Here is a 13,726-nt window from a genome sequence, read left to right on the forward strand (position 1 = left end):
CTCGCACTACTTACACTACAAAATGCCGTAGAATAGTGCAGAAGTGTGCAGTTTGGGATGCACCTGTTGTCTACACCGGCTTGAAACTGTCTACACAGGATGCATCGAAGCGAACATTCTAAACTGTTTATTTTGTCTTGTTGGCAGGAGTAACGCCAGCGTGTGCAGCACAAAATGGAATGGGACATCCGTTTACTGCAACGGACACTTCCAGTGTAGACAGCTTCATTGATTATAATGGGATCTATTTGCTTTTGACGCGACGCGGCCGGTGTAGACAGGGTGTTAGTCTATGGGATTTTTCAGATTTTATATTGTCCGTAAAAATTTAAGTCCAATCAGTTAGAAAAGACATAGCACACTATTACAGAACAGTCTATATGTCTGTGCTGAGATTGGTGGATGAAGCTTGAAAGATCTATGAGGATCAAGTTACAGTTAGAAATTTTAGTCTTTGTTTAGGGATTTTTGAAAAACCCTAAAACAAAGTTTATAGAATAACAGTATGTTGGCTTCGTCAAGACATAATGAAACATACTGTAGTCCTCTATATTCGTCAATGCAGGACACGTGTAAACAGGGTCCAAAATGTTTTGAGATTTGTCCACTTAACCGCTTAAACTCTGCCGCATTTTTGGGCTGCCGTCTGCAATTTTTCACACTCAAATTTAAAAGCTCACCATTCACACATACTGTGGACTTATTGCAAAAAATGTGTCTCAAATAATACCCCCCTCAAATAATAATAAAAAAAAGACTCTAATTATTCATAAATGATATTACAGGTGCATCTCAATAAATTAGAATGTCGTGGAAAAGTTCATTTATTTCAGTAATTCAACTCAAATTGTGAAACTCGTGTATTAAATAAATTCAATGCACACAGACTGAAGTAGTTTAAGTCTTTGGTTCTTTTAATTGTGATGATTTTGGCTCACATTTATCAAAAACCCACCAATTCACTATCTCAAAAAATTAGAATATGGTGACATGCCAATCAGCTAATCAACTCAAAACACCTGCAAAGGTTTCCTGAGCCTTCAAAATGGTCTCTCAGTTTGTTTCACTAGGCTACACAATCATGGGGAAGACTGCTGATCTGACAGTTGTCCAGAAGACAATCATTGACACCCTTCACAAGGAGGGTAAGCCACAAACATTCATTGCCAAAGAAGCTGGCTGTTCACAGAGTGCTGTATCCAAGCATGTTAACAGAAAGTTGAGTAGAAGGAAAAAGTGTGGAAGAAAAAGATGCACAACCAACCGAGAGAACCGCAGCATAATGAGGATTGTCAAGCAAAATCGATTCAAGAATTTGGGTGAACTTCACAAGGAATGGACTGTGGCTGGGGTCAAGGCATCAAGAGCCACCACACACAGACGTGTCAAGGAATTTGGCTACAGTTGTCGTATTCCTCTTGTTAAGCCACTCCTGAACCACAGACAACGTCAGAGGCGTCTTACCTGGGCTAAGGAGAAGAAGAACTGGACTGTTGCCCAGTGGTCCAAAGTCCTCTTTTCAGATGAGAGCAAGTTTTGTATTTCATTTGGAAACCAAGGTCCTAGAGTCTGGAGGAAGGGTGGAGAAGCTCATAGCCCAAGTTGCTTGAAGTCCAGTGTTAAGTTTCCACAGTCTGTGATGATTTGGGGTGCAATGTCATCTGCTGGTGTTGGTCCATTGTGTTTTTTGAAAACCAAAGTCACTGCACCCGTTTACCAAGAAATTGTGGAGCACTTCATGCTTCCTTCTGCTGACCAGCTTTTTAAAGATGCTGATTTTATTTTCCAGCAGGATTTGGCACCTGCCCACACTGCCAAAAGCACCAAAAGTTGGTTAAATGACCATGGTGTTGGTGTGCTTGACTGGCCAGCAAACTCACCAGACCTGAACCCCATAGAGAATCTATGGGGTATTGTCAAGAGGAAAATGAGAAACAAGAGACCAAAAAATGCAGATGAGCTGAAGGCCACTGTCAAAGAAACCTGGGCTTCCATACCACCTCAGCAGTGCCACAAACTGATCACCTCCATGCCACGCCAAATTGAGGCAGTAATTAAAGCAAAAGGAGCCCCTACCAAGTATTGAGTACATATACATTAAATGAACATACTTTCCAGAAGGCCAACAATTCACTAAAAATGTTTTTTTTTATTGGTCTTATGATGTATTCTAATTTTTTGAGATAGTGAATTGGTGGGTTTTTGTTAAATGTGAGCCAAAATCATCACAATTAAAAGAACCAAAGACTTAAACTACTTCAGTCTGTGTGCATTGAATTTTATTTAATACACGAGTTTCACAATTTGAGTTGAATTACTGAAATAAATGAACTTTTCCACGACATTCTAATTTATTGAGATGCACCTGTATATTTGTTTATAATCTTATAAACAGAACAATATATATATATATATATATATATATATATATATATATATATATATATATATATATATATTTGTGTTGTCCTAACACTGTAAGCATGTAATTCTGATTCTTATTTCATTCCACTAGATGGCCATAAGCTCTAAAAAAAATATTTTTTTTCTCTATCACATTCCATCACAATATACAGATCTAAAGTGTAGATGGCGCTCTAATGCATTTTAGTCCTCACAGATGTGCTTGTCCATAGACATTCAGTCTAATTTTCAGTTCATGCACCACCCTCGTTGTTTCATTGAATATCTCGGCCTCTGAGTGGGCCAGAAGCTAAATCTAGGTGTCATTAGAATGATCCTCCCCTTTGCGATGATATATAACATTTTATCATCAATAGTCGAAAACATATTTTTCTGATGATTTGTTTTGCATGCTTTTCTTGCTGGATGGCATATTTTGTTCTGGACACCTAAAATATAGCATTGGATTATTCAGCCAAGCAAGCTCAGAGACAAGTAAAAAATTGCTATTTTTTTTTTTTTTTTTTAGAAAACTGCCTAAGGTAAGAGCAGATACAACACTTTTGGCTACTTGGGGCTTACAGCAGCAATGATCAGCACATAAAAGAGACGTTTGTATTTGATGACTTACAGAAATCATATTTCACTTTGTGACTCTTTTGAAAATCTTTTGAACTGTGATATTAGGGAAACAAAATAAACTGTACAGTCACATTCCTGAGAATGAGAGCTTTCATTTGATATATGACTTGTCCATTTACGTGCTATGAGAAATACTTTTGTATTCATTGTAATATTTCTACCACATGACCTCTAGGTGGCGCTAATTTGCGATGCAAATATTTTCAGGCCTTATTTTGTTGTTTTATGTAACATAAATGCAAAAGTGATGGTATTCTATGAAAGGTTCAGATTCTAAGCTTTCAAATGATACCTCATATACCTGACTTATGTATACAGGGACTTTAACATTTTAAGCATAAACTTTTTTCGTGATATATTGTCCCTTTTGGACACGCCGGCAGGTCCATAGAGTTTAAATCACAACCAAAAGTGGTCAAAAAACACATGTGACCATATTGTGCTCTTAGTGTAAACACTCATCCATTCGAATTAGATTAGTGGCGAAACAACGCCCTTTCACCTACCAATAAACCGATTGGCTAAAACAAGAGGTTAAACTTTACCAGTTACATGCAGCTTTTATTGGAAATAACTGTCCAATTGGAAAATTTAAGAAAGCTTCACAGAACTTCTTCAGTGTATCTGATATCAACATCCAGTGGCACAGATGAGATGCACACACATCTGAATCTCAGTTCATCCAGGTTCTCCACTAAAATAGCGGAGAATTCTGCTATAACCGTCATGTTTGCACTTAGGTTAAATGTAAGAATAATTAAGAAAAATGGTGTGTCTGCTTTTAGCGCTTTCTTTTTCTACTTTTACTTTTTTGTGCCTTATAATCATGCAGTAATTCACTGACATGATTCATGTATGAAGTCATGAAATCAGAGACCCTTCCCACAAAATCCGAACACAAGTGGTCAATGTGCCACGCCTGTCCAGGTGTTATCAGATGTTAATACCAGGTGTAAATATGCCCAAAGTCTAATAAACACACATTAAGCAAGTTTTGAACTCTTCTATACATATGTACAGGATTTGCTATATTTGTGAGCCCCAGAATAGCATCACTAGTCAAAAAATGTCTGGGCTTATACTGTACTGAAAACTGTGGAATAGTGACTATATCAAAGACTCATAAATCTGCTAAATAATTTTTTGCTACAAATCTACTGATGTCAACAGGTTTGTGTAAGGGTTAGGGGTAGAGTTAGGTTTATGGGTCATGTTGGGGTATAGTTAATATCATTATCTTAGTGAAAAAACATTGCAACTATGAGAGGTCCTCACAAATATAGCTTTTAAGCTCTCTCTCTCTCTCTCTCTCTCTCTCTCTCTACCTCTGTGTGTGTGTGTGTGTGTGAGAGTCTAAATATGCTCTGTGTGTTTACAGCTGCAACTGTCAAGCTCTGTTGGGTGCTTATGATTATAAGACACATGCTGTTCCACAAACACAAATGTATGCAAACAGTAAGCCTCTTTAATCTGGGGTACAAAACACAGACGCTACAGTGAATTCAGTGGATGTTTACCTTCATTTACTTCATCGTTCTCTCTGTCGACCTGAGCCTTCAAAACATACCGCTTAATCAAACGCTTCATTATCTTCTGTTCGACACAAAGAGACAGACAGACAGACAGATAAATGGAAGAAAGATTTTCAGTTACAGAGTCATGTTGAAGTCATAATGAATTGTCTTTTGTTTCATATGATTTGTTTAGATTTTGTCTCTCACCTGATAGCGTGTTGGGTTATTGATTGGTTTCTTTGCAGTATTCAGCTCTCTGCTCCTGAGATTTGCTCGATCACGATCATGCTGAAAAAGATGCCAATTTTCCAAATTATACTGCATAAAGATGATTTGTAACCCTGTATACACATTATGTTCTAATGGTTAAGTATTTTTCCCTACTAGATTTTCTGACATAAAATAACTCTGAACTCTAAAATATACAGATTATATATATATATATATACACTGTATATGTACACTGACGAGCCAAAACATTATGACCACCTGCCTAATATGCTGTTGGTCCTCTGCGTGCTGCCAAAACAGCGCCGACCTGCCGAGGCATGAACTCTACAAGACCTCTGAAGGTGTCCTGTGGTATCTGGCACCAAGACATTAGCAGCAGATCTTTCAAGTCCTGTAAGTTGCGAGGTAGAGCCACAGTGGATCGGACTAGTTCTTCCAGCACATCCCACAGATGATCAATCGGATTGAGATCTGGGGAATTTAGAGGCCAGGGCAACACCTTGAACTCTTCATCATGTTCCTCAAACCATTCCTGAACAATGTGTGCAGTGTGGCAGGGTGCATTATCCTGCTGAAAGAGGCCGCTGCCATCAGGGTATACCATTGCTATAAAGGGGTGTACGTGGTCTGCATCGATGTTTAGGTAAGTGGCATGTATCAAATTGAGGACCACATGAATGGCCAGACCCAGGGTTTCCAAGCAGAACATTGCCCAGAGCATCACACTCCCTCCATCAGCTTGTTATCTTCCCACAGTGCATCCTGTACACAGCCATCCACATGATGTTAAAGAAAACTGTACTCATCGGACCAGGGACCTTCTTCCACTGCTCCAAGGTCGAGTTCTGACGCTCGCGTGCCCATTGTAGGCGCATCTGACGGTGGACAGGGGTCATCATGGGCACTCTGACTGGTCTGTGGCTACACAGCCCCATATGCAGCAGGGTGCACTGTGTGTTGTGACACATTCCTCCCCATAACCATCATTACAATTTTCTGTGGCTTGTGCCACAGTAGACCTTCTGTTGGTTCGGACCAGACAGGATAGCCTTTGTTGTCCTCGCGCATTGATGAGCCTTGGGCGCCCAACACCCTGTCGCTGGTTTGTGGTTTGTCCCTCCTCGGACCACTGTCGGTAGGTACTCACCACTGCTGACCGGGAGCACCCTACAAGCCTTTCCATTTCAGAGATGCTCTGACCCAGTGATCTGGCCATAACAATTTGGCCCTTGTCAAAGTTGCTCAGTTTTTTACTCCTGCCCATTTCTCCTACATTCAACACGTTGACTACGAGAACTGATTGTTCACTTACCATCTAATCTATCTTGACATGTGGCATTGTTAGGAGATGATCAGCGTTATTCGCTTCACCTGTCACCAGTCAAAATGGTTTGGCTCATCAGTGTGTGTGTGTGTATATATATATATATATATATAATTTTATTTTTTTATGAAATTTGGGAAATGTTGCCATATGGCAACTCAGTACCACAATGGAAAATTGCCCAAAAACGATTTCTCTTTTAATTAAATTAATCCTTTTTTAATTAATTTAAATGTATTTATACATTTAGAACTCTTTCAAATCATAACTGTGTGCATCGTTATCATATGTTTATATTGTCGATTATTTTCACTGTCACTTATGCAATCAGAAGTGAGCACTGTGCACTATTCTTGCCCTTTCCATAAAACATTGCCATGTTAAGAAGAAATGCAAATCATAATTTTGTTATTTATGCATAAACGCAATTATATTAAGGAGGCACTTCAAAATAAATGAATGAATGCAATAATATAATTGATTCCACTATCTATAAAAAATTCACAATGAGAAAATGCATTAGTGCAAATTCATAGTGGTACAGAGTTACCATATGTTCATATTTTCTCAATTTTCTGTAAAACTATGTTAGATGAAGTTGATTAGTAAACAACAACATCTAATTAACTTATCTAAGATGCAGAAAAAAAATCATGATGTAGAAGGAATGTTGGCGAAGGCCTTAAGCAGATGTCTCCCCCGTAAGAAGGCTTAAAAAACAGCATATATTGGTTACTTTAATGAATACCCTTTTTGTATCCAAGAATGCATTATGTTGTAGTTTTTCACTCTGAAAGGTGAGAAAGTGAAAGAAAATAAATTGTTACCATATGACTTCACCGTACCATAAAAGGTTTAATTATAATAATTTCTAGCTCTAAGCAAAATATAATTTCTTATTTAATTCTTTTGATTTTGGGGTTTACCTGTTAACATTACCTGGAAATGTTCTTGACAGGTTTCATAACATTTCACCTTAAGTCCAGATAAAACTACTGGAGAAAACTAGTTCTGTAGACACATTTGCTGAAACCACTCTTCCATGCGCATACAGAGCAAAAACACTCTCACAGAAACATCAGACAACGCTGAAGCAATTCAGCCTTTTATTCTTTAAATGACACTTGATTGAGTCTGACTGTCAAGATAATGTCCATTTACAAGCTCTTAATCAATGTCTGCAGCTGAGCTGCTCTGAATAATTTTTTTAAAGACATAAAACTGCAGACGAGACAGAACTGAGATTCAGCAATCAGACGAGACGAGACATGATGAATGCATAACAGAGATCCGTTCACATAGACAAGCATGTGAGGTGTTTAAAAGCAACATTCACATTTACGAAGAAATGTTTGCATTGAAAAAAATATGCCAAAGCTGCGCACATGGCATACTGTTTTATGATGTGTTAGTTTCCCCAGTGATGCCATACTGTCTATATAAAAGTATGTACTTAGCGAAGTAGTGTGTAGAACAAGTTTGTGAATTGGGATGCAGCCTTTGTTTCCCACCTTTGGCCGCGAGTTTAGCATGCCCATCTCCAGCTCATTGTCATGACGATGAGCTTTGCCTTTGCAGAGTTGTATGAGGCCGGACTTGACCCGGACAATCAGGTAGTAGAAGGACTTCGGGCTGGGCACCAGGTTAAAGGGCGCTGGGAGAGTCCGACCCTCATCGAAATATGACAACCAGAGTTTAGCACGAGCAAACTTCCATTCCACATCAGCGTCTTCCTATAGAGAGAGAGAGAGAGCGAAGTAACTAATACCTGACTGTGCAGCTATCATTATGAGGACTCTCCATAGACATAATGATTTTTATGCTGTACAAACTATAGATTCTATCCCCTAACCCTAACCCTACCCCTAAACCTAACCCTCAATGATTATTGATTAGTGTCCTAATCAGCTGTGATAAGTGTGTTTCCAATGAGAAGCAATTTGTCTGTCCACATTGAATGCGAAACTGTTGCGTGAAGGAATACAGTAATGTTTTAATATAAAGTTATGTGGAGCACGATTTCGGACCAATGGGATTTCACTGTGGGAGGGACTACTCGGTGTGACGGCAAAAATAGAAACAGAAATTTATCATTTTATTGATTCTGTAGCTGGTTAGCAGTGTTGGGTGTAATCTGATTACTTATTAATTACAGTAATCTACTTTTTAAAGCCAAAACGTAGTGTAATGCATTACATTTAATCAGATTACAGTTACTGACGTTAAAGTAAATTAATTATTTTAATATGCATATATCTGTTTGCATTTCTGTGACAGCTGTTATATTGAATTTATTGAGTGGAAAAACAAACTTTTCTGTGATTTTTTTTTAAAGTAACTTAACTTATGTAATTAGTATGCAATTTTTGATGAAGTAATCAATAAATCAATCTGATTACAATTTTAGAGAGATAAGTAATCATTTGTAAGGGATTACTTTTACAAGTAACTTTTTTTAGTAACCAAAACTGCTGGTTAGGACAAAAGCTCATTGTATTGCTTTTCGATTTATTGCATTGCAACTGGTTAGGACATGGTGTAGACTACACTGCAAACAAACAAACAAAAAAATTGGTTAGTAAATAAGAGATAAAATAATACATCTGTTGAGATTGATGCATAAAACAAGAGGAAAAATATTCCAATATAACACGACAAAATAGACTTGATATGATTTCTTAAAGCAAAATATTCCAGATACTTTTTATGAAAACAAATCTTCAACTTCTTCAAATCTTGCACAATTTTGCAAGTGAATTAAGTAAATTTGTCTTGATTTAACCCTCCTATTGCGTTCAGAATCTGCATACACCTTTTGCATATGCGGGTCAATTTTGACCCGGTGGATTTCAAGCTTATAAATCATCTAAAACCATATTGTTAGTCATTAAAAGGTTATTAACTGTTTACACATGTAAAACATTAATACTTCTTTAAATAATATCATGCGTAAAGCCACAATTGATGCCCGGGTCAAAATTGAACAAATAAATTAAAAAAAAAAAAAAAAAAATTAAATGGTTATATCTCTTAAATTATTTTATTTAAAAAAAATAAATAAATAAAAAAAAAATAAATAAAAAAAAAAAGATGTATTATGAGTATTTGATAGTCTTGACAAAGTCCCAAAGTTTGGTTCCCGTACTAAAAAAAAATGTGGTATTTAAAAATTATCTACGTACCTCTCCTGGGTCAAAAATGACCCGAACGCAACAGGAGGGTTAAAGATTTTTTTACTGGAAAACAACACAAAGATACTATCATTAAAGTGATAAATCAACCAAAAAATGCTAATTCTGTCATCATTTACTCACCCTAATGTTGTCCAAAACTCGTATGACTTTCTTTATTGCATGGAACACAAAAGTAGATTTATTGGCAGAATGTTAGTCTCAGTCACCATGGAAAATCTGCAATGAAAGTGAATGGTTGAGGCTAACAATCTGCCTAATATCTCCCTTCGTATTGCACAGTAGAAAGAAAGGCTTTCAGCTTTGGAGTAAATGATGACAGAATTTTCGTTTTTGGGTGAACTACCCCTTTTTAAAAATAAAATGTTTCTAACCTCTATTTCCTGGTAGGAGCTGTTGATCATGGCGATGAGCATGTTGAGTAGAACCACCACCATAGTGACGTTATAAACCCCGTAAAGCACATACCCGATGTTCTCAATGAACTTGTGATCATATTTCAGAACCACAGAAATCACCTCTGACAGACCAAATATAGACCAGAACAGAGTCTTGAAACTCTCTTCAACCCTGTGAAAACACACACACACACACACACACACACACACACACACACACACACACACACACACACACACACGCACGCACACACAGACAAAAGATAAGAAATATGCCCAGAATGAAACATAGAAATTAAATTAGAAGTTGCTCTATCATAGATCACAAGACATCAATGGAGTTCTGAGTAGTGATTCATCATTAAGTATCATCTTCACCTCAGATATTTGTCATAAAATTTCTTTGGAGAAATAAAGATGGTTGGATAAATATTCTGTCAAGCCTGTTGTTAAATTAAAGCTTCATTCATGAGCTATTTGACTCTAGAATGAAGATAGTGAATCATTCTATGAATCAAGTAAAGTGACTCACAGGGACAGGGTATTCGTTTTGATTAGACAGAGTCGAGGTCTACCTGCATCCGTCTCTGTCTCTGAATATTTAACCCTTATGTTGTGTTCCTATCATTTTGACCAGGACGATATTTTTCTTACGATTTTTTTTTACTTAATCCAGTTGGAATAAAACTCCTTGACTTTATTCACATATGGTATCTTAAAACACAAATGTATTTGGTTTTATTTCACTTTGTTACACTAGTTGTGTTGCCGGTCAAAAATGACCGGCCATTGGAAAAGAATGGATTAGACTACAAAATCCAGAAATATTAAGTGTTCAGGAGCATCCCAATCCTTTAGATGAGCACTGTGGTGAGCACTGAAAAGTGTATGAGCAATAAATATCTACGTGTTGAGTGTAACAATTCATGGATGGCAAAGGAGAAAGCTGTGACCGGCTTTACACCACACGTAGACATTTATTGCACATACACTTTTCAGTGTCACACAATAAGGCTTTTCAGCCGAAACATTCACTGCATGTGCTGCTTTTCAGCAGACACGTTCAAGACAAAATCACACACAAACACATCGCTTTTGAGTCTCTCTCTCCCCATCTGTTGCTGTCTCCTCTCCTATTTACTCCCCCCACCCCACAATGGAACGCAAGACCGGTGTGGCTCACAGGTGGAACTCATTCACCACTTATCTTCCCGGCCTCGCTCTGCCCAGACGCCGCTCAGCCCCACCCTGCTCGCCACAAGCACATATGTGGATGTGTGTTTGCACACACAAAGTCCTTGGACATGTGCACACACACACACACAAACAAACAAACAAACACACACACACACACACACACACACACACACACACACACACACACACATGTTGGTGCAGCTATCATTATGAGGACTCTCCATAGACAAAATGATTTTTATACTGTACAAACTATTCTAAAAAAGATTCTATCCCCTAACCCTAACCCTACCCCTAAACCTAATCCTCACAAAAAACTTGCCCTTTTGTGCATTGTCTTTCCATGTACACTCTTTGAATATTTCAAGATCAACTCAACATATTATGTTGTGTTTGGGCTCGTTTAAATCGGGATCGTCTGCTGTAAGTTACACTATATCACTGTCTATGTTATATGTATGTTTCAGGGAGTAATAAGGAATAACGTGACAAAAAGACACTCCTTTTTTATTATATTTATGTGTGTCTGTGGGAATTTCATACACTAATACTCACTGCAGTTTGTCCTCTAAGTGAAACAAGTTTGCTCATTGCATTTGACTAATTGAGACATTTCCAACGATATATAACACATGACTATCTCATCTTTTTATTGTTTTATGAACTCTGAATATAATTGTTGTGATTACAAATTTGCAGATGATGAGAATGCAACAGTTCTTATTTGTCTGCTAATTAAAAATCATTATTTAAGAATTGGTAGGATCAACTATATGCATTGTAAAGTCCTGCTTCTAAAGTTTAAAATGACACGTATTTTGTTCAGATCAAGCAAGTGGTTATTAATTTATTATGTAATAATTATATATTTTTTTGTTTTCCGCAGCAAGTGCCCCACACTAGCCCGGGATGAGCTCAGTTCAATGACTCCTTCTATCAATAAAAATACATTAAAAAATATTTATGTTCAAAAAAAGGAGTACAAAACAAAACAAAAAAGGCATAATTACTAAAAAAAAGAAGTTGATAAAAATATATAATGCAATATCTTGTGATAATATATGCAATATGAGAGATTTATAAACAATATTAGTGGGCCGGTCATTTTTGACCGGAAACACAAAATGAAATCTGTCGGAAACATGTCTAGAACCAAAAGGAAAAATAAATAAGTAATTATATTTTTGTGCTTAATAGTCATGACAATGTCAAAATACAAATAAATAAATCATAATTTTCCTAAATGTAGGCTTCATTTTCTTTAAGCAAAATATTGGTGTAAAATGAGTCAGGCACGTTCTTGACAGGTTTTCCAAAGATTCATGCCCATACATTCTCTTTCTTACATTTAATTTGAATTTGCATGCACTTCCTTATTAAACACAAGTGCGTTCACTTTACTTTCATTTTTCATTACAAGTAATATTCCTTAATGTTTTCCCTCTTCTAATTTAAGTGGCTCTGTTTCATACAGGTATTATATTTTCTCTCATTTATTATTAATGTATCTTTATCACATCTGGTTTAGAGTTTCTATCTATCTCTGATGTTTTATTTGATAAATTCAGACAGCAGGTATATTATTGTCATGAGCAACTGGATTTATTGGATTTATTGAGAGAATATTTAAAAAACAAAATCAAATCCATGTTGATTTCTCTCCATCTTTCTCAATTGAATAATCTTCTTTCTTCATTCTCTTTCGTAATCACTTTTGTTACGTCTTATTTTACTCGTCTTTTGTGTTTGCCGTTCATTTATCTTGCTCTGGAGAAAGAGTCACACCCACACTGGAGATTAGAATCCATCACCACGGCAATCAAAATGATAAAATGAGTTCATCTCTTTAATATTAAAGACATTACGTTATCCCTTACTGTTTTTTTCTGCACTCTTCCCTCTCCTCTATATTTCACAAAAACTGCAAAAACAGGGAATGAGTTTAAAAAGAGGTAGGCAGAGAGGGAGAGATGGGTGAGTTTTTTGCGTCACTGACTCATGTTTAAGTTGTTTACTTTTCCTTGAAGCACACACACACACACACACACACACACATGGTTTCGGTTTAGGATTCTCTTCTATTACCTCGCCCCCATAGACTGGGCAAGAGACCCATCTTCTCTCTCTTTTTTCTCTCTTTCTTCTCTCTTTCTTAAAATATCATCCATATATTACTCAGCTGTTGTCTGACTTCCTTTGGCCTGTATGTTACAGATATAGCTGTCATCTCTTCCTCTCTATCAGGTCTCTAACATTTATATTTTTATCATTCAGCAGATGCTTTTAACCAAAGCGATGTACAAATGAGGATTGGCACAACACAAGTGATTCATCCAAAGCAAACCAACAGCGTACCTCCCTTTTCTTTTCATTGTAGTACAAAGTGTGTAGGTACTATAACACAGGGTGCAAATAATCTGTACTGGGCTAATTAAATCTTGAACCCTCCCACAGGAAGTCAAAACAAGGTTTGTGGGGACTTAAAACTGCATAATCATCATTTTGATAGGGTTTTAAATGTTTCAGTCACCATTAAAGTTATTTTTTAAGTAAATTACAAGTTATTCAGGGCATGTACTGTATTTTCACCTTACGTTAAACTGACGGTTGCGAACAGAAACTGTATTCGATTACAGAATTGATAATCAACAGTGACAGATAGCGCTCCTCATACGACATACAATGGAGACTCGATAATGACATTAGCATGCAGCTAAGCTAACAACTCAATACTCTAATAAGCATTAAAAACACCTAAAGATGGGGGCCTGGGTAGCTCAGCGAGTATTGACGCTGACTACCACCCCTGGAGTCACGAGTTTGAAT

At 37.0% G+C, this 13,726-nt stretch overlaps 1 protein-coding gene across 1 annotated transcript in view; it reads right to left on the reverse strand.

Annotated features, from left to right (window-relative positions):
• LOC127412663 (short transient receptor potential channel 7-like) overlaps positions 1–13,726 on the reverse strand; it is a 64,960-nt gene that overhangs the window by 1,799 nt on the left and 49,435 nt on the right. The window contains exons 7-10 of the mRNA XM_051649210.1: positions 9,680–9,875; positions 7,626–7,847; positions 4,767–4,847; positions 4,563–4,638 (exon numbers count right to left, since the gene is read on the reverse strand). Of these exons, the coding sequence (XP_051505170.1) occupies positions 4,563–4,638; positions 4,767–4,847; positions 7,626–7,847; positions 9,680–9,875 (575 nt within the window). The remainder of the gene's footprint in view (positions 1–4,562; positions 4,639–4,766; positions 4,848–7,625; positions 7,848–9,679; positions 9,876–13,726) is intronic.

The sequence above is a fragment of the Myxocyprinus asiaticus genome, chromosome 22 (genome assembly GCF_019703515.2).
Source record: "Myxocyprinus asiaticus isolate MX2 ecotype Aquarium Trade chromosome 22, UBuf_Myxa_2, whole genome shotgun sequence".
In the NCBI taxonomy this organism is placed as follows: domain Eukaryota; kingdom Metazoa; phylum Chordata; class Actinopteri; order Cypriniformes; family Catostomidae; genus Myxocyprinus; species Myxocyprinus asiaticus.